This window comes from Achroia grisella, unplaced genomic scaffold, assembly GCF_030625045.1.
Source record: "Achroia grisella isolate CSIRO2021 unplaced genomic scaffold, CSIRO_AGI_Agris_v1 utg146, whole genome shotgun sequence".
In the NCBI taxonomy this organism is placed as follows: Eukaryota; Metazoa; Arthropoda; class Insecta; order Lepidoptera; family Pyralidae; genus Achroia; species Achroia grisella.
In genome coordinates this window covers 4,732,171-4,754,674 of record NW_026712636.1, presented here as the reverse complement: position 1 = coordinate 4,754,674, position 22,504 = coordinate 4,732,171, and the positions used below count along the sequence as shown (strand labels likewise).

Below are 22,504 nucleotides of genomic sequence, written 5' to 3'. Positions count from 1 at the left end.
CAGTGGAGGATGATAAGATGAACATGAGGTCAGGTCAATACGTCCATTATACCAGGCATTTCCAATCATAGATTCCCTACAAAGGCCTTATACGAAAAATGTCAGATACTAACAATTAGACAACTATATATATTTCATCTGACTTTAAAACAGTATAACATAACTCCATACAATACAAATGACAACAAAAAAAACGCACTGTAACTAATGTTTGCGTTCCTATCAAATGTCGTACAGCCTTTGCAAGACGCCAACAATTTTTCATGTGTGTATATATATATAATAAAATTAACAAAAAATAAATTTTCATTGTCAAACACACCATATAGCCAAAAACAACCTTAAGAAATGGTTATTAACACTAGATTATGAACAGACAGAATTATTGATACGGTAATAGCACTTCTATAGGCGTTTCTAGATTATCACCAATTTCTCAAGACATACACACATCCACTCACACACACACACACACACACACACACACACACACACACACACACACACACACACACACACACAAAAGTAGGCAAGCGATTAACATAGAATCCGCTACGCACTTAATCTCTGTTCAATTAGATAATATTGTCAGCGCTATGAATTTTAAGTTAGATATTATTTGATACCCATGTTACATCTTCCATACATGTTGCCATTCTTGTCACAAAGATTTCATGCCTCTTAACCTGCAATTTCACTACCTAATTCCAACATGAATTCTATAACCGAAACTACACTTGCTCCAACTTACAAAGCAAGCTGCTTACCGGCTGAAATGTGTAGAAATGAGGTACCCAGAGGCAAACGACTTTATACAGTCGACCTCGGTCTGTCTGGGTGTCTTACTATATATATTATATACGTATTTATAAATTATATTTTGAAATTCATTTCATTACTAACTTTTACCTTCGGCTTCGCTCGCATCGAATCCTTTAAATAACTTCATTACTGGCTGCTAGAATTAAAATAAATAGTTGATAATTTATTTTTTTATTTTTCAGGAAAATATATTTTTTTTAATAAAAAGTATCCTATGTGCATTCTAATAATACCTCCAAGAACATGTGTACAAAATTTCATACTGATCGGTTCAGTAGTTTTTGCGTGAAAGCCTAACAAACATCCCTAATTCCACATGTATAATATTAGTAAAGATTTCTGTCATTTGTATAGTAGTAGCTCATTTTAGTTTTGGTCTATATGTCAATGTGTGATTTGTCTTCAGTTTTGAAATCAAATCTAATCTAATCAAATCAAAATAGGACTTTTTAGCCGCTTATGAAAATCTATTGTTTTATTACTTTACTTAATTTAATTTTTATATTACTTTTTTTTCCCTTCCGTCCAGTAAAGTACATAGATACGATTGAGAAAAAGCGGTAAGAAACTCAACTGATTTTTTTAAGCCTGTTTGGGAACATTGTTTTTTTATATATGTCTAAAGTACATAGATACGATTGAGAAAAACCGGTAAGAAACTCAACTGAATTTATTTTTTTAAGGCATTTTGTTAACATTGTTTTTTCATATATGTCTAGAGTACATAGATACGATTGAGAAAAACCGGTAAGAAACTAAACTGAATTTCTTTTTTTAAGGCATTCTTAATGTTGTATGCTCATACACATTTCTTTTTTTAAGGCAGTTTGTTAACATTGTTTTTTCATATATGTATAGAGTACATAGATACGATCGAGAAAAACCGGTAAGAAACTCAACTGAATTTCTTTTTTTAAGGCATTCTTAACGGCAACGCGCACGTGACACCCCTGGTGCTTCAGGCGTCCATAGGCTACGGTAACCATTTACCATCAGATGGGCCGTATGCTTGTTTGCCACCATAGTAGTACAAAAAAAAAAAAAAATGTTATATGCTCATACACATTTCTTTTTTTTAAGGCAGTTTGTTAACATTGTTTTTTCATATATGTATAGAGTACATAGATACGATTGAGAAAAACTGGTAAGAAACTCAACTGAATTTTTTAAGGCAGTTTCTTAATATTGTTTTCTCATATAGATTTCTTTTTTTTTGAGGCAGTTTCTTAACATTGTTCGCTCATATAGCTTTTTATTAAGTGTTTAACATAAATCAAAATTTTGTCGATCTTATTTTATTTAATTTAATTAAAATTAATTTCTTCTAACAATTATTAATTTATAATGGAATTAATAAATTATGTGTATGGTACATAATGGAATTTTAATTAATTTTGTAACTCAAGTTAATCAAGTAATTCAGAACACAAATGGAGTTCACAAGGAACGGATGTCTACGACTTGAGCGTTTCATTAAATAATAAATGTTCAATTACGGACTGGTAGAGTGTCTGTACACCTGATCGATTACCGAAAATAGTATCGTGTAACATTACAGACGTATTTACAACGGACCATCATTTTATAGAATAGAATAGAATAGAATAGAATAGAAAATCATTTATTCAAATAAACTTACATTGAAGCACTTTTGAATAGTCATTACATTTTTTTATCTACCGCTCGTTCGGAAAGCTGTCTCATCACAAGAAGAACGAGCAAGAAACTTGCGTGTTGCTCTTTTAAATAATTTTATTATTACTTTACATTTTTAAGTTTATATAGAGTTTTCATTCATATAAAAAAAAATTGGAGTGTCTGTATGTAATATTGAAATAACCGTTGTTTATTACATGCATATAACATTTTTTACAATGTTTGTCTGTCTGTCTGTTCGTTCCGGCTAAACTCTGAAATGGCTGGACCGATTTTGACGGGACTTTTTTTGGCAGGTAGCTAATGTAATAAGGAGTAATTTAGACTACTTTTATTAAAAGAAATAAAGTTAAATTCAACAGCTAGTTAAGAATATTATCTTGTAGGGATTGGTCTGCTCTTATCACTACGATTGATTTAATCTTATTGTTTTTATATTTGAGCCAAAATAAATTAGTGCTGGTTGGTAGTTTGTATTCACACGTTTCGACTTGTAAAATGTGAACTTACAAGGATTGTTTAAAAGAGCAACACACAAGTTTCTTGCTTATTCTTCTTGTGATGAGACAGCTTTCCGAATAAGCTGTAGATTTAAAATAAAATTGTTGAGTATACAAAAGTGCTTAAATTAAGTTTATTTGAATAACTGATTTCCTATTCTATTCTATTCTATTCTATCATAGTAAATATCCCTTTTATATAATGTATGCGAATAATGAAATGTTTTTGAGTTTCATTTTGTGGTTTTATAAAGTCAACAGAGCGTAGATTTAGAAGAAAAATTCAAATAGTTTTGGCTCGAGCAAACGGTAACTGTGCCAAACAGTACAGGAGTTCGTTTAGGGCAATCATGGTTGAATATCTATCAAAAACTTATTACACTTCAGTCGTTGGTATATCCTGTTGCCAAATAAATAGTATGAGGAATATGGTCTGACCACATGGAATTTTATAGACAGATATATAATAATGGCCTATGTCCAGCAGTGGACGTCTTCCGGGCTGCGATGATGATGATGATGATGATGATATAATAATAATAATAATCTCAGGACAATTCACACTGCGCCATCTAGACATAAGTTAAGCTAGCTAAAACTTATGTTATGAGTATTAGATAAATTTTGCATTTTTTTCTTTTTTTGGACAATTCACACTGCGCCATCTAGATCTAAGTTAAGCTAGCTAAAACTTATGTTTTGAGTATTAGTAAAATTGTACTTTCTTTTTCTTTCTCAGGACAATTCACACAGCGCCATCTAGACCTAAGTTAAGCCAGCTAAAACTTATGTTATGGGTATTAGATAAATTTTGCTTTTTTTTCCTTTCTTAAGACAATTCACACAGCGCCATCTAGACCCAAGTTAAGCTAGCTAAAACTTATGTTATGAGTATTAGATAAATTTTGCTTTTTTTTTTCAGGACAATTCACACTGCGCCATCTAGACCCAAGTTATGCTAGCTAAAACTTATGTTATGGGTATTAGATAAATTTTGCTTTTTTTTCCTTTCTTAAGACAATTCACACAGCGCCATCTAGACCCAAGTTAAGCTAGCTAAAACTTATGTTATGAGTATTAGATAAATTTTGCTTTTTTTTTTCAGGACAATTCACACTGCGCCATCTAGACCCAAGTTATGCTAGCTAAAACTTATGTTATGGGTATTAGATAAATTTTGCTTTTTTTTCCTTTCTTAAGACAATTCACACAGCGCCATCTAGACCCAAGTTAAGCTAGCTAAAGCTTGTGTTATGGGTACTAGATGACTGATACATTTTTAAATACATACATATTATATATAGAAAACACCCAGACCGATACAAACAATCGTACTCATGAATACAAATGTTTGTATCGTGCGAGGAATCGAACCCGCGACCAACGGTCGTAAAGCGGTATGCTAGACCGCTAGACCACCGAGGTCGTCGTCGTCGTCGTATTCGAGATTTAGACTGTAAATAGTTTAACATAAGTTAGCAGTTGCTTAAAATAACAGAATAATTTAAAAGTATCCTTTGTGGGAAACATTGTTGGTGTAACTTGTACTTCTAACTTGTAGACTTCCTCGTTCAAGATTAAGTTAGATAAAAATATATTTAAGCTGTAACAAAGTTACGGTTAAGTTACGTTTTTTGTATAAAAAATATTCATTAAACTTATTAAAAAAAGTATATATTGCTGAATTCGACTAGTTTTCACTTTTGGGAAATACTAGCTTTTACCCAAGAATTAGAGTTAGAAATCTAGATACGCGGGAGCGTGTCATCTTGCTCGTTCTTCTTATAAGTTGCTTTCCAAATGAGTGGTAGATAAAAAAATGTGATGGCTATTGAAAAGTGCTTCAATGTATGTTTATTTGAATAAATTATTTTCTATTCTATTCTATTCCTCTTGAATCACTCTGTCTATTGCTAAATACTGCATTAAATTGCGTAATTTAAAATATATAAACGAACAGTTAGCTGTAGCGACCTTGATATATACTATGTAAGGATACATATGACTGAAAATCATAGAAAAAAAGGACAGGACATACAAACAAATGTGTAACTCTCACACATTCATCATAGTCATAGGAGGGAGAGTGGTAGCCGCAGGCGGCTTCGGAATCCCTTATTTATATCTACTAAATCATCCGGAACAGAAATTCAATCAGGCACCCGAGGTGCGAATCGGGCACTTTTGCTGACGGTCGATTTACTGGCGAATCGGTAATTTGCAAAAATATTTTACCGGTAAATATTTTTCCGGTAAAATATTTTTATTACTAAAACTCATAACTAATTTCCGATACGCACTAAAACCTCAAGTGTGGTGCATAAGGACACTTGACTTTTGCTACTTTAAAAATACACATAATAATACTTTACTATCCAAAAATACTTTGCTTGTAGAGACTGATCTGTTCTGCTCTTTCTCTTTCTTTTACTCTTACGAAGACTTACTTTGTAATTTGTAATTATAAACATTTTAAATTAAAAATGTAATATTAATTTTTCTTTAAAAGAGCAATAGCAAGTTTTTGTACATTCTTAACTAGACCTACATTCGAAATGAGTGGTATATTAAAAATATGTATCAAAATTGCTCAAAATTAACTTTAAGTAAATAGAGATAATTTATAGTCTATTATAAAAACTTCTGTACAATACAAACATTTGTGTTTATGTATATAGTATTGGCAATTTTCTGTATATATATATATATATATATATGTATATAATAGATATATTATTGGTTTGTATTATTAAAACTCTATAATTGAGAAATATTTCAATATTACTTTCAGTACAATGAAATTACACAGAACTACTAAACGATTTAATACATGATAACAACCAGTAAGTAAAAACGTAGGTGGCGCCGTCATACAGCAGAAGTACAAATACAGTAGTTGAGTCAAATCAGTAAGGAACTTATCACTATCTATAATTCCTTAGTAATATAAATGTATTATCTAGTATGAAATGAATAGTAGTATATATTGGCTTATAAAATAACAATTTAAAAACTATTGTAAAAAGAATCACAGCTGTAACTATTCCATAATACATGAATAAATAAATAACTAAACTTGATACCAAATAAAATGACAAACTGATAGACATCTATACATGTAAATACAATTGTAGTGTCTGTTTGTAATAATGTAATAAACATTTTACTACATGCATATGAATATAAATACGGTACATACACCAAAATAACATTTTTTACAATTTTTGTCTGTCTGTCGGTCTGTTTGTTCCAGCTAATGTCTGAAATAATTATTATAATAATTTTTTTTTTTTTATTTATACTAATATGTAACTTTGGCTTTAGTTTATAATATTAGTTAATTAACGTCTTAAATAATCTAAAAAAAAACAAACACATATGACAATGTATATGAAAGAACGGGATAAATAAACTTACATTGAAACACTTTTAAATAATCATCACATTTTTTTTTAATCTACCGCTCATTCAGAACGTCTCATCACAAGAAGAACGAGCAAGAAACTTGCGTGTTGCTCTTTTAAATAATTTTATTGTTACTTTACATTTTAAGTTGAAGTGTGTGAATACAAACTACCAATTAACACTAATTCAATTAAATACTCAAATAGAAAAAATATTAAACATACAACCAACTGGTTAAACAATTAAATAAGAGAAATCAGTCGTAGTGATGAGAGCAGACCAGTTCCTACAAGCAGCACCCGTTCACGAGTATAACGGATGATCCAGCCATCACTGCGCTCGACCATATTTTAGGGAGCCGGCCCACCACGCCGCCACATGTCTGGACATTTTAGTGAGCACTACTCAAGACAGTAGACCACGTCATAGCTACTTACAATTGCCATCTGATAGCAAGAGTATAGAAGCGATTGGACAAGAATTCTGGAGTCTAAGATGAGTACTAGCCTGTTAGGCACTAACTACCGGAGCTTGTAAATTAAGCCGTTGTGGATATCGAAAAATTTTGGGCATTTTGATCCCTGGTAAATGTACTTATATATATAAAAAAATATGTTTTGAAGAGTATGCACTCTATCCTAAAAAGACAAAAATCATCGCTTCTAAGAATATCCTCATTTTTTGTCCCTGATGGGTGTAGTTAGCGAACTTTGAAAAAAGGCGAGCACAATAGATCTATGCAGGTAGCAATGCTACAAGTTTTAGCACTTAAAAATAGCTCAAAACCCTCAATGAAAAAAAAAATTTGAGTATGCACCAAATAAATATATTTTTCTTTCTTTCTTTCGACGTAAATAAAAAAATTATTCCGTAAATTACGTATTAATTATTCTGCCTCTGAAATACTAAAAAAAGTGTATTAAAAGTAATACGATACCGTTATAAAAATTAGCGCGCGTTTCACGAGAATAATATACAATTTTTTCATCGATTTTTATGAAAAATATCAGACATTTTTGTTAATTTTAATTTTGTATATTCCGTACTAGTTTATCATAAAATAAAATGTTTATTTTATAGAATACATAAATGAACTACGGTAACTTTACTCTAGTTTTAAAATGGATGTGAATACAACCTTATTAGTTGAAGTTTAACTACGTTAATTAAAAACTAATTATTATAGAATAGAATAGAATAGAAAATCATTTATTCAAATAAACTTAATTTAAGCATTTTTGAATAGTCAACATTTTTTTAAATCTACCGCTTATTCGGAAAGCTGTCTCATCACAAGTAGAATAAGCAAGAAACTTGTGTGTTGCTCTTTTAAACAATCCTTGTAAGTTCACATTTTACAAGTCGAAACGTGTGAATACAAACTACCAACCAGCACTACTTTATTTAGGCTCAAATATAAAAACACAATAAGATTAAATCAGTCGTAGTGATAAGAGCAGACCAGTCCCTACAAGCAGCACTCGTTCACGAGTATGACGGATGAGCCAGCCATCACTGCGCTCGACCATATTTTAGGGAGCCCAATGACCCGGCCCACCACGCCGCCACATGTCTGGACATTTTAGTGAGCATGACTACTCATTCCACTCGACCACGTCACAGCTACAAAAATTACTATATGGTAGTTACAGTATTCGCACTTTACATGAGGGTGCACGCGGCAATCAATACAAAATATTATAATTTGTGTTTTGTGTTTGTGTAACTACAGGTATATGTAAAAAAAATCTTATCTATCTATCTATTTTAAACTTTATTTTAAAGGGATGCTGCCTGCTATCTTGTATGGATCAGAGTGGTAAAATATTGCTTGGTTTAGTAATAAATTGATCATCATCATTGCCTTGCCTTTATCCCATTATTTGTGGTCGGCGCAGTATGTCATTCTCTTCCACTGCTCTCTATCGGCCGTCATAACTGTGAACTCTCTTCTTTCATTCATATCATATTTCACACATTCCACCCATCTTTTTTTAGTAGTAAATTGATAATCAGAAAATTTTTTTCCTTAATTTTATCTTATCATAACTGGAATGCATAACAAACTACACGTCCTATTGGAAAATGCCTACACTCTATATATTTATATACCTATGTATATATACATAAACAATACCGCGGCCATAAGTACGTTATTATTCCCGAAAATAATAAACTATTAATAATAGTAAACCTAGATAATTCACACATCAACTTAGTCCCTAGCAAAGCAGAGCCTATGTTTATGTGCACTAAACAACTGATATAATATACTTTTTTTAAATACATACATATATATTATGAACATAGAAAATACCCAGACCAATACAAACAATCATAGTTATAAATAAAAATCTTTGTACCGTAGGAGGAATTGAACCTGCGACCATCGTAAGTAAGGCTAAGCCGATGGACTAACAAGGCCGTCATACTAATATGTATGATTGCAGAGAAATAATCAGGTATTAAAACTGATTATTTCTCTGCAATAATTCACTCTTCATAAGTAAAATTTTTTGAAGCTCAATTAGATGAAACAATGTATCTCCATGCAGTAGAGTCGGGGTAGAGAAGGTTAAGATAGTGGAGAATTAAAAAGTTATAATAAAACCGTTTAAGTCAAAAATTCCATCTTTCAACTACCGCCAATATTAATCACATCGCCATTGAATTTCATTCAACTTATTTTACTTCATTTTCCATTTTCTTTTCCAATAAATCCTTTAGTTCGCCGTCCCGTCACAGCCAGTTCAAACATTAATAAGTTTACTGAGAGCGAAGGAAATAAAAAAACTGTGCATTACGCGATGTTTATAGTAAGAAATTATTATTGATACAAATTGAAAAATGAAGTTTAAAGTCTTGCTCATGGACTAGGGACTGGTCTGCTCTAATCATTATGACTAGTCTTGCTTATGGACTAGGGACTGATCTGTTCGAATCATTGTGACTTATTTAATCTTATAATCTTATTTTAGTTAGTTACTTAACCAGTTGATTGTGTAATTAATATTTTGACTCTAATAAATTATTGCTCGTTTATTATTGGTCGTTTATTCACATATTTCAACTTACACATGTTTACATGTGTAAGTAGTTTACAATGATTGTTATTGTCAATTGTTATGTTTACTTTGTTAGTTGTAGTTTAAAATTTAATATGCTATCGTCGTCGTCGATCTCACATTGTATTTTACTGATAAAGGCTATAACAGAATAGCAGAGAGGGTGGACTCACTGCCCTCACTGAGTTATAGACCGTTTTGTCTCATTCATTAGTTTTTAAATTATATTATTCTATGGACAATAGTTGTATTGTGTAAAAAGTTTCTGTTTGAGACAAATAAAGATTTATTATTATTATTTTTTTTTCTCTGCTTTTGCTGGTTTTTATTTTTATTATTATTTAAAAGAGCAACACGCAAGTTTCTTTCTCATGAGAGATATTTCTGAACGAACAGTAGATTAAAAACATAAGTATGGCTATTTAATAGTGCTCAAATTTGAACAAAGACTGTTCTATTCTATTCTAAAGATTAAAAAATAATTAACGCTAATTATACATTACTAGCTGACCGCGCGACTTCGTCTGCATCACACTTATCGTTATATATCGCCAAATTTACATAATATATTTTTAAATTATAACCTATGTATTATTCTGATGTATAAGCTATGTTACTGTAAAGTTTCATCAAAATGTATTCAATAGTTTCTGCGTGAAAGAGTAAAAACATCCATTTATACTCACAAACTATCGCATTTATAATGTTAGTAAGATATCTATATATAATACATTATAATTAGTAAGACTAATACACTACCAGTATTGTGTACAATGTCTTAATATGCCGCTCTAATTTATAATGTAGTTTTTTTTTCGACATTAAACTTCAAAATTAAAACTATATAAAGTAGTTGCTATTAAAAGTGCTTAAAAATGTACAATCATCACCATAACTTCTCTGATCAATTGAAGTGTAATGTATATATGTATTGCTTCTGAGATACGGGACTATTACATTTCGGCCGTTTTACTCACAAGCTGGGGAGAACTGAAACTGTTTCCCGACTTACTTAACTCACTCGTAAACTGCGCAGACGACCCCCAAGGGTCAGCCTTCGTGTTAGAAAATTCGAAATGTATAGGTTTCCTGCTATGACGGCGGTTCCACGTAAACACGGGGTATAAAACTGTTTATTTCTCTATTTACAGAAATAGGAAACATCGGTGCAGTTTGTTTAAAAAAACTTCATTTCAACCCTATTTTATCCCCTTGGGGGTAGAATTAATCAAAATCCTTTCTTAGCGGATGCCTAACAAATTTAACAGCCCGATCCGTCCAGTGGTTTGGACTATGCGTTGGTAGATCATGTCAGTCAGTCACCTTTGAGTTATATATATAAACAACTACATAATATACATACAAAATATTATGAAGCTGAAGAATTTGTTTGTTTGAACGCACTTGAAAGAGACAATTTATTTTATGGACAACTAGCTAGCGCCCCGGCTTCGCATGGTTGTACATGTATTATATATAATTATATAAACCTTCCTCTTGAATCACTCTATCTTTTAAAAAAAACCGCTTCAAAATCCGTTGCGTAGTTTTAAAGATTTAGGCATACATAGAATCGGACAGACAGCGACAGCGACTTTGTTTTATACTATGTAATGATATTTAACATTAGTTCTATTATTAGTTACTGTCAATTCACTTTTCAGTCTATTTACACTGGAAACTCTAAACCTGAATAGTTAATGGAACTAGGTAAAAACTGTGATTGAATATCTCAATATTTTAAAGGTATGAAAAATTCGACAAAATAAAAAACAACTACTAATATTGTATGTTGGGATGCTGTTTTATTTATTACAATGTATCTGAAAAATTCTGTTTGAAATTGTTGGCACTATAGAAAGAATGTTCCACGGATAAAAATATAAAATAATACAGATGTACATAGATATCTTTATTATTGATTGTAGGTCATGTGAAGTTATTACAAAAAATATAATTTAATAATCATAATACATGCGTGATCGAATCAGAAATGAGGAGATCCGCAGAAGAACCAGAGTGACCGACATAGCCTGAAGAATTGCGACTCTGAAGTGGCAATGGGCAGGGCACATAGCTCGTAGGACAGATGGCCGTTGGGGCAGTAAAGTCCTCGAGTGGCGACCACGGACCGGAAGACGCAGCGTGGGAAGGCCTCCAGCAAGGTGGACCGACGATCTGGTCAAGATCGCGGGAAGGCATTGGATGCGAGCAGCGCAGGACCGATCGTCGTGGAGATCTTTGGGGGAGGCCTATGTCCAGCAGTGGACGTCTTCCGGGCTGCGATGATGATGATGATGAATCATAATACAATTTTTGTAGCTGTGACGTGGTCGTGTGGAATGAGTAGTCATGCTCACTAAAATGTCCAGACATGTGGCGGCGTGGTGGGCCGGGTCAATGGGCTCCCTAAAATATGGTCGAGCGCAGTGATGGCTGGCTCATCCGTCATACTCGTGAACGAGTGCTGCTTGTAGCGACTGGTCTGCTCTTATCACTACGACTGATTTAATCTTATTGCATGATTATATTTGACCCAAAAAATTAGTGCTTGTTGGTGGTTTGTATTCACACGTTTCGACTTGTAAATGTAAACTTACAAGGATTATTTAAAAGAGCAACACACAAGTTTCTTGCTCGTTCTTCTTGTGATGAGACAGCTTTCCGAACGAGTGGTAGATAAAAAACAAATTGTTATGACTATTCAAAAGTGCTTAAATTAAGTTTATTTGAATAAATGATTTTCTATTCTATTCTATTCTATTCTACAATACCCTGAACAATTTAATATGGCTGTACAATGTAAGATATACCAACTTTATATACGTAGTAAAAGTATGTATTATAATAAAATAACAACTATATAACATTAATTTAACTATGTCTCTAACACAATTCACTTTAGCAATTAAAATACAACCAGCACATCCTGTGCTCAAAGACCGAATGCCGCGGTCTTTTTTTTTATTCGGACTACTCTAATGCTGTTGGCCGTAGCTGGCCTTTACAGCTTCACCGGACGTTAGGGGCGAGTGCAGATGGCACTTCAAACCAAGGAAGGACTTATGGAGCGACTGAAGGCATACTCCCGACTTTAGTCTGAGCACCACTAGGGGTTCGAACCTCGGCTCAGGTCGTCGTAATTTCGATCCCCGTTTGAATTGGATGGGGGATCGATCGGAGGGGGATATTGTTTTATGTGTATAATATGTATGTATTTACAAAAATATCAAAGTTTTTATATCTGTGATCTAATACCCACAACACAAGCTCTGTAAAGGCCAGCTGCGGCCAACAGCATTAGAGTAGTCCGAAAAAAAAACAATAGGTGGTTTATTCCAATCTAGTTGATTGGTACAAACAAACATACTCTTGAATAAAAACATTAGCACCGTGCGAGGAATCGAACCCGCGACCTTCCAAAGTAAGGCGTGTTCTAAACTGCTAACCCAACAAGACCGTCAACTGAATACAAATGTATCCAAACATGAGGTAAGCAGAAGCATAACCACATTACAATAATGATTCTGTCCACCTCACATGGAAAAATAGTCGTGAAGTTAAATTTCATATATATTATTGAATTCGTTTACCAAACATATATCGAGTAGAACATCCTCCGTTTACTTGGGCCTATCAAAATCGAGAATGTAAGCCTCTAAGTCCCTGATTTCCTAAACCCTAATAAATAAACATGAGTGAAGAATTGACCAAATCGTGCGTATTCTGATAAAATACGTTAAGTAAATTTATTCGAGAAAATTGTCCATCCACTGAGAATGTCATAAAAATAAACGTGACAACGGGGAAAAAGGCTAGCGTGCAGTATTGAGTTTGGATGCCATCCAAATTCTATAGTCCGAGAGCTCTATATAGCTCGCTCAGCTGAAATCAATTCCACATGTGATGTAGGTTATTATAGTAATAGCTAACGTCCTACGTGATTCTATAATTTGTACCCTCACGTCGCATTCTGTGGTTTTAAAATCGAGCAGCACAGCTTCAAAATACATATTTATATGGTTTGTTGCAGTCGCATCACTTGTCAGCACAAGTTTTGTTTCCTTCATTTTTTTTCTATATTTTATGGCTCCAAGTATGGGGAAAATACTGGAAGATTGCTAATATATAGAATTTTTTATTGGCTAGTGTAATGATTTAATTTATGAACTAGCTTTCCGTCCACGGCTTCGCCTGCATGGATGGTTTTCGCGCGATTAAAGATCTTCAGTAGTAGGCCTAATGTGCTCACCGTTAAAAACTGTTTAACTATATTATTTTTTTACAATACGATACAAAAACAGCCTAAGTTACTCCTTATTACATCAAAAAAATCCCGTCAAAATCGGTCCAGCCATTCCAAAGATTAGCCGGAACAAACAGACAGACAAAAATTGTAAAAAATGTTATTTTGGTTAAATGTTATACCGAATTTATATTCATATGCATGTAGTAAAAAACGGTTATTTCAATATTACAAACAGAGACTCTAATTTTATTTATATGTATAAATTAAATTCATCTGTAAAATAACATTTTATAATAAACTTATTACTTGCACTCCTTAAACAATTTCTTGTAAGGTACAGAATCATCAACAAAGTGCTTGTAAATTATTCATCCGATGCACGCACCCCTAAATTTTAATTCGCATCAACCAGCCCCGGCCGTGAGAAGCCCTGTCATAAGCAACGCGCCCAAAACATCCCCCGAGATTATTGGGGGGGAAATTCTGTTTCTTGGATGATATAAATATTTGTATGGAAGTGGCTACGATATATTTCATTTTATCATCTAATAATAATAATAATAATCTCAGGACAATTCACACAGCGCCCTCTAGACCCAAACTAGCTAAAGCTTGCGTTGTGGGTACTAGATAACTGATACAAATACATAGATATATTTTTTTTCGTAATGCCATATATCATTAAGCTCGCCTGTTGACAATTTTTTTTGTTCAATAAAAAATAAACAAATACATACATATTATACATAGGAAACACCCAGACCAACACAAAGAATTATACTCATGATTACAAATAATAATAATAATAATCTCAGGACAATTCACACAGCGCCATCTAGTCCCAAGTTAAGCTAGCTGAAGCTTGTGTTATGGGTACTAGATAAGTGATACAAGTACATAGATAATTTTTTTTCGTAAATACATACATATTATACATAGAAAACACCCAGACCGACATAAAGAATTATACTCATGACTACAAATGTTTGTGCCGACGAGGAATCGAACCCACGACCAATCAGTGGAAAAGGGTGACATACTGCGCTGGCCGGAAATAATAGTATAAAGGCAAATAAATAGAATAAGGGAACTGTTTTAGTTTTTAGTTCAGATAACAGTTATTCAAATTTCAATATCATAATATTAATACTAGATTTAAAGACAAACTTGCTGTCCCCAAGTATCATTTAGAAAAAGGCAATAGGTATTTTCTTTTATAGGAGTAGGTATAAAAAAATACAATAAGACACCAAAGGATATACTGGAATTACCCTTAAATAAATACAAAACATCTGTTAAATCATATTTACTGAGCAAAGCTCACTAACTAAACGATTACTTGAATGACGAGCGTGCATGGCAATAGTTGTTCATGCACTGGATTTTCATTTAATGTTAAATCTATACATTGAAAATAAACTGGCTTTTAAAAAAAATAAATTAAATATTCAATTGAGTTTCTTGCCAGTTCTTCTCAATTAGTTATATTTATATATGTATAATTATTTATTCATATTATATTTCGTTCTTCATTCTTCAGATATACAATTATATTAACCAGGTAGTCCTTTTATCCTACATGGCAACTCGCACGATTTTTAGAGGTACAATCGATAAAGTTATCGATATACCCCCTTTTTATTTTTATTTTTATTCTTTTGTCTATCCCTGCATATTTCTCGTTTTCTGTTCATTCTTTTTTCGTGCGTGGCAACGAAAGCACCTATTCTTAAGTATCTCGGTAAAATAAAAATAATCATGCCGAAAAGGTGTGCTCAAGAGAAGATCGAACATTACAATCGAAAAATCAGAAAATTAGAAGAAAAACAAAAGCGGAAGAGAATTCGGAGAAACGTAATTTCGACAGACTCAGACGAAATCTCAGGTTAGTAAAAGTTCAAATTACCATAGTGTACAAGTCTTAAGTACATTGTACATACATTGAAGTACTTTAATAGCTAACCTGCAGTACTTCAATACTATGTGTAAAATGGGCCTGGAGGTTGACTGCGGGTCATCACGACGGTACCTTACACAAGATTATTATTTCAATAATCGTTATTACGAAGGCCCAGAGGTTGACCGTGGGTCATCACACGGGCTAATTAGTAATTATACTAATTTTCGTTAAATACGATGAAATAATAGTTACCTTTTCTTTTCCCGGGAGGTTGATCGTGGATCAACACGATGGTATATGTAATCATGCACCTAGAGGGCGACCGCGGGTCACCACAAAAGGTCATACAAACTTATATGATTAAACAAAATATAATATTAAAGGTTTCACAAAAAAAAAAAAAAAAGTTTATTGTAGTAATAGCCTATTACAAAAATATTTATATTCGCTATATTACACGTACACTAAGCTACCTCAGTTGTACACAACTGAAATTATTTTTCTCGTTATTTTTTAGATAACGAGCCACGAGTCAGTAGCGAGGTAGTAATACCGGCTGCTATTCCACCAGAAACAGCCGCAAACCTACCTGAAGCTGAGACATCTAATCAAGATGCTAGTGAGACAGTTCAAGATTCAACCATAGTTCCCGAACTAGATCCCGAAATACTAATCGCCTTAGGCGAAGCAACGGATGACTCACCAAAATATGGTGAAAACATACACGACAATCTAGCTCGACTATGGCAACCTATTCTCAAAAAAGGTTTGAACAAAGAGTCAAAGGATAAATTATTGAAACAATATTTAATCCCGGCTAACTGTACGCTCCTTAAAGCCCCAAAGCTAAATCCAGAGATAGCTGCAGCTGTCTCGGACGCCGTCAGAGGACGGGATAAAAGAGTAGAAGCAGTTCAGGATCAGCTGGCTTTAGGGTTAACCGCACTAAACAGAGGTCTGTCGATTCTCCTGGACAATGATCAAGATAAACTCCAGGCAATAAAACTTATAAGTGACAGTTGTCGCATTTTGTGCGATCTACACTTCGTTGAAACTCAAGCTAGGACGAAATTCGTGACAGTCGGCTTGGAAAAGTCCTTCCTCAAGGTCATACAGGACGTTGACCGAGACGAAATGCTCTTCGGAAGCAGCCTCCCTGAAAAAATAAAAGCTTCAAAGGCAATAGAAAAACAAGGACTACAGATTAAAAAATCCAGTCCCATAGTTAAAACCCAAACGCCCGCTTCACAACAATCATCTAGTCGTACGGCCTCCCAGGGAAACTGGGTGGCCCCTCCCCGTTATCCATCGAACAGAGGAGGACGAGGGGGGGCAAGAAGGGAGTAATGACCAACCGCAGAGCTCCTGTTTCGAACGCACCAAAAACTTCATTCCAGACGAGACAACGTGCCCCAACGCGTCATTAATTGAGGTACATGCTGGCAGAATACAGCATTTCTATAATTGTTGGCTTAAAGTTACAAAAAATCCCGTAGTATTAAAATGGATACGTAATGGATACCCAATCCCGTTTAATAGGAAAATCAGCCAAAATTGCACCCCCGTAACATACTAAATTCAAATAAAGAATTTTCAGATATGAGGGTAGCGATCGATAAATTGCTAGAATTGGGGGCTATAACATCTTGTAAACGAACTAAAAATGATTTTACTTCTAGTATTTTCTTAACTCCGAAACCAAACGGAACAAAGAGATTTATCTTAAATCTAAAACCACTCAACGAATTCATTCCAAAAGAACACTTTAAAATGGAAGATCATCGAACAGCAGCAAAATTAATACCTAAAAACGGGTTTTTAGCAACAGTAGATCTCAAAGAGGCGTACCTATTGATACCTATACAGAAAAGTCATCAGAAATATTTGCGTTTTATCTTCGATCAAACATATCAGTTTAAAGTCATGCCGTATGGCCTTTCGGTAGCCCCGAGAGTTTTTACCAAAATTATGAAAGAAATAATTATCTATCTCAGACAGCAAAGGCTTAAATCAGTTATTTACCTTGATGACATTTTATGTATAGGTAACACTCGGGAGGAGTGCCAGGATAATATAAATAAAACATTAAAATTACTTAAATGTTTAGGTTTTGTAATAAATTACGAGAAAAGCTCCTTAAGGCCGCAACAAACTTGCAAGTTTTTAGGTTTTATATTTAACACAGTAGATATGTCTATATCACTGCCCATAGAAAAACGAAATAACATAAGCAATCTAATCGATAGATTCCGTTCTTTACAAAAATGCACCATTAGAGAATTTTCTCAATTAATTGGAGTTCTAGTCTCTGCTTGCCCTGCGCTCAAGTATGGTTGGCTCTACACAAAAATATTAGAAAGACAAAAATATTTAGCGTTAAAACTTCACAACAGTTACGATAAACAAATAAAATTAACAGAATCAATGTTACCAGAATTAGAATGGTGGAGAAAAAATATTATTTCATCCACCAACACATTGAGACCAGACGAAAATTTCGTAATGGAAATTTTCTCTGATGCTTCTAGAACAGGCTGGGGAGCATTCTGTAATGGTGCACGTGTAAACGGCTCTTGGACAGATGAGGAATATTTGTTTCACATTAATTATTTAGAACTCTTAGCTATATTTATGAGCTTGAAGTGCTTTGCTCGCGATATGTCCCACTGTTCTATACTGTTACGCGTAGATAATACAACAGCTATCAGTTATATTAATAGAATGGGCGGCATACAATTCCCACATTTAAACGATCTGGCTAAATCAATTTGGTGTTGGTGCGAGGAACGTAACGTTTGGCTTTTCGCGTCGTATATTAATACAAAGGAGAATACTATAGCAGATGAAGAATCAAGGAAACTAAATTTAGACACGGAGTGGGAGTTATCAGATTGGGCATTCCAAAAAATAGTAATAACTATTGGAAACCCGGAAATAGACCTCTTCGCCTCTCGCACCAACACTAAATGTCAAAAGTATATATCTTGGAAAAGGGATCCAGAGGCTTTTATGGTAGATGCCTTCACTATTAACTGGGACTCATACTTCTTCTATGCTTTTCCACCTTTTTCTCTTATACTCAAATGTTTGAGAAAAATCATTAGAGATTCGGCAACGGGCATTCTGGTTTTTCCCTACTGGCCAGGACAAGCCTGGTTTCCACTTCTACAAGACCTATTAGCATCAGAAATCATTACATTTAAACCTAGTAAGAAGCTTTTACTATCACGTTTCAGACAGCTGCACCCTCTACATCGCAGCCTTACCCTGATAAGCTCTGCGGCTCGCCTTTATCAAAAGAAACACACCGTCGGTCGCACTAGACATTATGGTTTCTTCGATTGCGGAAAATACTCTAAAACAATATAGCGTCACATATAAAATATGGTGGCAATTCTGCGCAGCAAAAAACATTGAAACGCTTAACCCTTCAAACAAGGACGTGTTAATCTTTTTAGCAGAACAATATACAGAGGGAGCTTCCTACGGATCGGTAAATTCACATAGATCCGCTCTGTCTTTGTTATTAGAGAATAATATAAGTTCAGACGATCAAATAAAACGTTTATTAAAAGGTATTTACAAACAAAAACCCCCGTTACCAAAATATATCAATACATGGAACCCCCAAGTAGTTTTTAGCCATATCTCTAACTGGTTTCCAAATAAATACATTACATTGGAAAAACTGTCAAAAAAATTAGTAACCTTACTTGCTCTCTGTACAGCACATAGAGTACAAACAATTTCACTGATCAAAGTTGAAAATATTAATAAGAGTCCAGAAGGATTTAAAATAGTAATTACAGACATTATTAAAACATCTGCAGCCGGAAGAGAACCACCCATCTTGTTTCTCCCCTATTTCTTGGAGAATCCAAACATTTGTCCTGCAACAGCATTAGAGGACTATCTAGATATTACCTCGGATTTAAGATCAAACACAATAGAAAATCTTTTACTCACATACAAAAAGCCTCATGGAAAAGCTTCAAGTCAAACCATAAGTAGATGGATTAAACAAACATTATTAGAGTGTGGTGTGGACGTTAGACTGTTTAGTGCGCACAGCACACGACATGCATCTACTTCAACAGCGAACTACGCAGGCATCTCACTGGATGTAATAAGGAAGACAGCCGGCTGGACTAATTCCTCTCAAACATTCGCCAGATTTTACAATAGACCTATTGTAGACGAGGGTCTTTTTGCAAAAACAGTTGCTTTTCAACCATAAGATTAATAAGGTCAATTTATATATTTAATTTATTAGATCAGGATGTGATTACCAATAATTTAATGATAACTCTCAAATTATATTTATTTTCTTTCAAAAATGATAATCGCCTTTGTTATTATTATTAATATAAAAATAAAACTTTTCTAATTATTTCGAGGATATATCTCTGAACATCTACCTGGTTAATATAATTGTATATCTGAAGAATGAAGAACGAAATATAATATATGATCAAACGAACTTCTGGAGTGAAGTTCGATCAATATTATATGAGTCTTCATTCTTCAGATATATAACACCCCCATCCCAAATCCCAGAAAAGTTTTATATTTGAGTCTCTAAAATATGAACAGAAAACGAGAAATATGCAGGGATAGACAAAAGAATAAAAATAAAAATAAAAAGGGGGTATATCGATAACTTTATCGATTGTACCTCTAAAAATCGTGCGAGTTGCCATGTAGGATAAAAGGACTACCTGGTTAATATAATTGTATATCTGAAGAATGAAGACTCATATATATTGATCGAACTTCACTCCAGAAGTTCGTTTGATCATATATTATGTATTATAGTTTGTAAGTATATTCGCATATGTATTTATATTTAATCATATTAAAGTGATCTTCTTTTTATTTATTTTTTTTAGATTTGAATTTTAATTTCTTAATGCACCGTCTACATGAATCTCTGTTTGCCCAATGGTTGACTGGGAGAAAATGTATCAATGTGTTAAGTCAGCTATGTGTACCTTTATTTATGTATTTGTGCATTAAAGTTTTAATAAATAAATATACTGAACTGGACGGTAAGGAAAAAATAATAATATAAAAAATTACGTTCACAAACGTCTAAAATGTCCTACATGAATAAATGATTTTTGAATTTGAATTTTTAACTACAATTAAAGAAAACATTGCAATATTTAAAGGCGTTTGCTGCAGAATATTTCATTGATATTTTTGTGAAGCCACATCCAGTAGGGTTGCAGTATCAGTAACAAAAAACGTGCGATAACCCTGAGGGCTCAAATAAAGGTGATGTTTTATGAATATGGCATGATACGTATTGGCATCTCAAGAGGCCGCTTGATTGGAAAGTTCACTCAACGTGCACCCAATAATATATATTTTATTATCACTGCGATATATATATATACAGATTACAGATCGTGAGATTATATATATTACTAGCTGACTCGGCATATGTTGTTTTGCTAAATATATTAATGGCTATTAAGAATTGGAGATTGGTGATAGAAGGGTGAAAATTTAGGGTTGCATGTATTAATGCCACATAATCATTATTATATAGTACTAGCTGTCCCGGAAAACGTTGTTTTGCCTTAAAATAAAATAAAAAAAAATTAGGGGTGGACTACCCCTAATATTTAGGGGGATGAAAAATAGATGTTGGCCGATTCTCAGACCTACTCAATACGCTCACAAAATTTCATGAGAATCGGTCAAGCCGTTTCGGAGGAGTATGGGAACGAAAACTGTGACACAAGAATTTTATATATAAGATAAAACGATTGGCTGTCATTGTCTGTCCCTATGTATGATTAAGTCTTTAAAACTACGCAACGGATTTTGAAGCGGTTATTTTAATAAATAGTGTGACTTAAGAGGAAGGTTTCTTTGTATAATACATGTACACCCGTGCGAAGCCGGGGCGAGTAGCTAGTAAAAACCCACCCTTAACACTTTAGAGTATGAAAATTATTTATAAACCTATTCCCAGACCTACTGAATATACATATAAAATTCCATAAAAATCGGTCGAGCCGTTTCAGAAACGGATAAACACGAAACTTGTGACACGAGAATCTTGATAGAAAGGGATTGTTAGTAATGTGAAGTATTCCATTGCTAGCAGTGTACCATGTCAGGTTAACCTCCACGCGGTACGTGATAAATTCTTAGTGAATTTGTCACGATGGGCTAACTGACCTGACCTCATGTTCATCTTATCATCCCCCACTGGTGCCCCGCCAGCGTAAACCGTTAGCGCGAGCAGATGGACCATTCCATTATCAACTATAAAAAAATCTGTTCTCTATGAGCTTTCACTTTGATGGATTTTGCATTATTCAATGTAAAATGTTTGTAAATGGACATCCATTCAGTTCATATTAATTAATCTTTCGAGCCGCCTCGTTCACTGCAGCGTTGTAATTTTTTTTATTGAAAACTTTTCCTATTGCAAACATATCGACTATGTATATTTAATAGGCTTGCAAAAGAATTTTTTTTTTTTAATTTTATCGAAGTGAACATTGTACAAAGACACATACGCAGAAATACTCAACCTTATTTATTTTAAGCACCAAGTTTTTTTTTCAGGATAATTCGCACAGCGCCATATGGTCTCAGGCTAAGCAGAGCTTGTGTTATTGTTAGTTAGTGTAACAGTAGATTTGACCTATCATAATATTCTGTGTATATGTACAGTATTAGCAAGCTCGATTAAAAAACGTCACTTGAATTTAGAATAGAATAGAATAGAATAGAAATAATCTTTATTCAAATAAACTCATTACAAGCACTTTTGAATAGTCATATTTTGATTCTACCACTCATTCGGAATGCAGATTCATCACAAGAAGAATGAGCAAGAAACTTGTGTGTTGCTCTTTTTGATAGATGTTTTTTTTTATATAAATAA

The 22,504-nt window shown here is 33.5% G+C and overlaps 3 protein-coding genes across 3 annotated transcripts in view; 2 read left to right on the top strand and 1 right to left on the bottom strand.

Moving 5' to 3' along the window:
• The window catches only part of LOC131855672 (connectin-like), a 258,148-nt gene that overhangs the window by 20,821 nt on the left and 214,823 nt on the right, over positions 1 to 22,504 (bottom strand). The gene's annotated exons all lie outside the window — the stretch shown is intronic.
• LOC131855560 (uncharacterized) lies at positions 15,456 to 16,944 on the top strand. The gene is made up of 2 exons (XM_059206835.1): positions 15,456 to 15,582; positions 16,115 to 16,944. The coding sequence occupies exons 1-2, from the start codon at positions 15,456 to 15,458 to the stop codon at positions 16,942 to 16,944; spliced, it is 957 nt and encodes a 318-aa protein (XP_059062818.1).
• LOC131855559 (uncharacterized) lies at positions 17,788 to 18,966 on the top strand. Its single transcript, XM_059206834.1, has one exon. It carries the CDS (start codon positions 17,788 to 17,790, stop codon positions 18,964 to 18,966), a length of 1,179 nt encoding a protein of 392 aa, XP_059062817.1.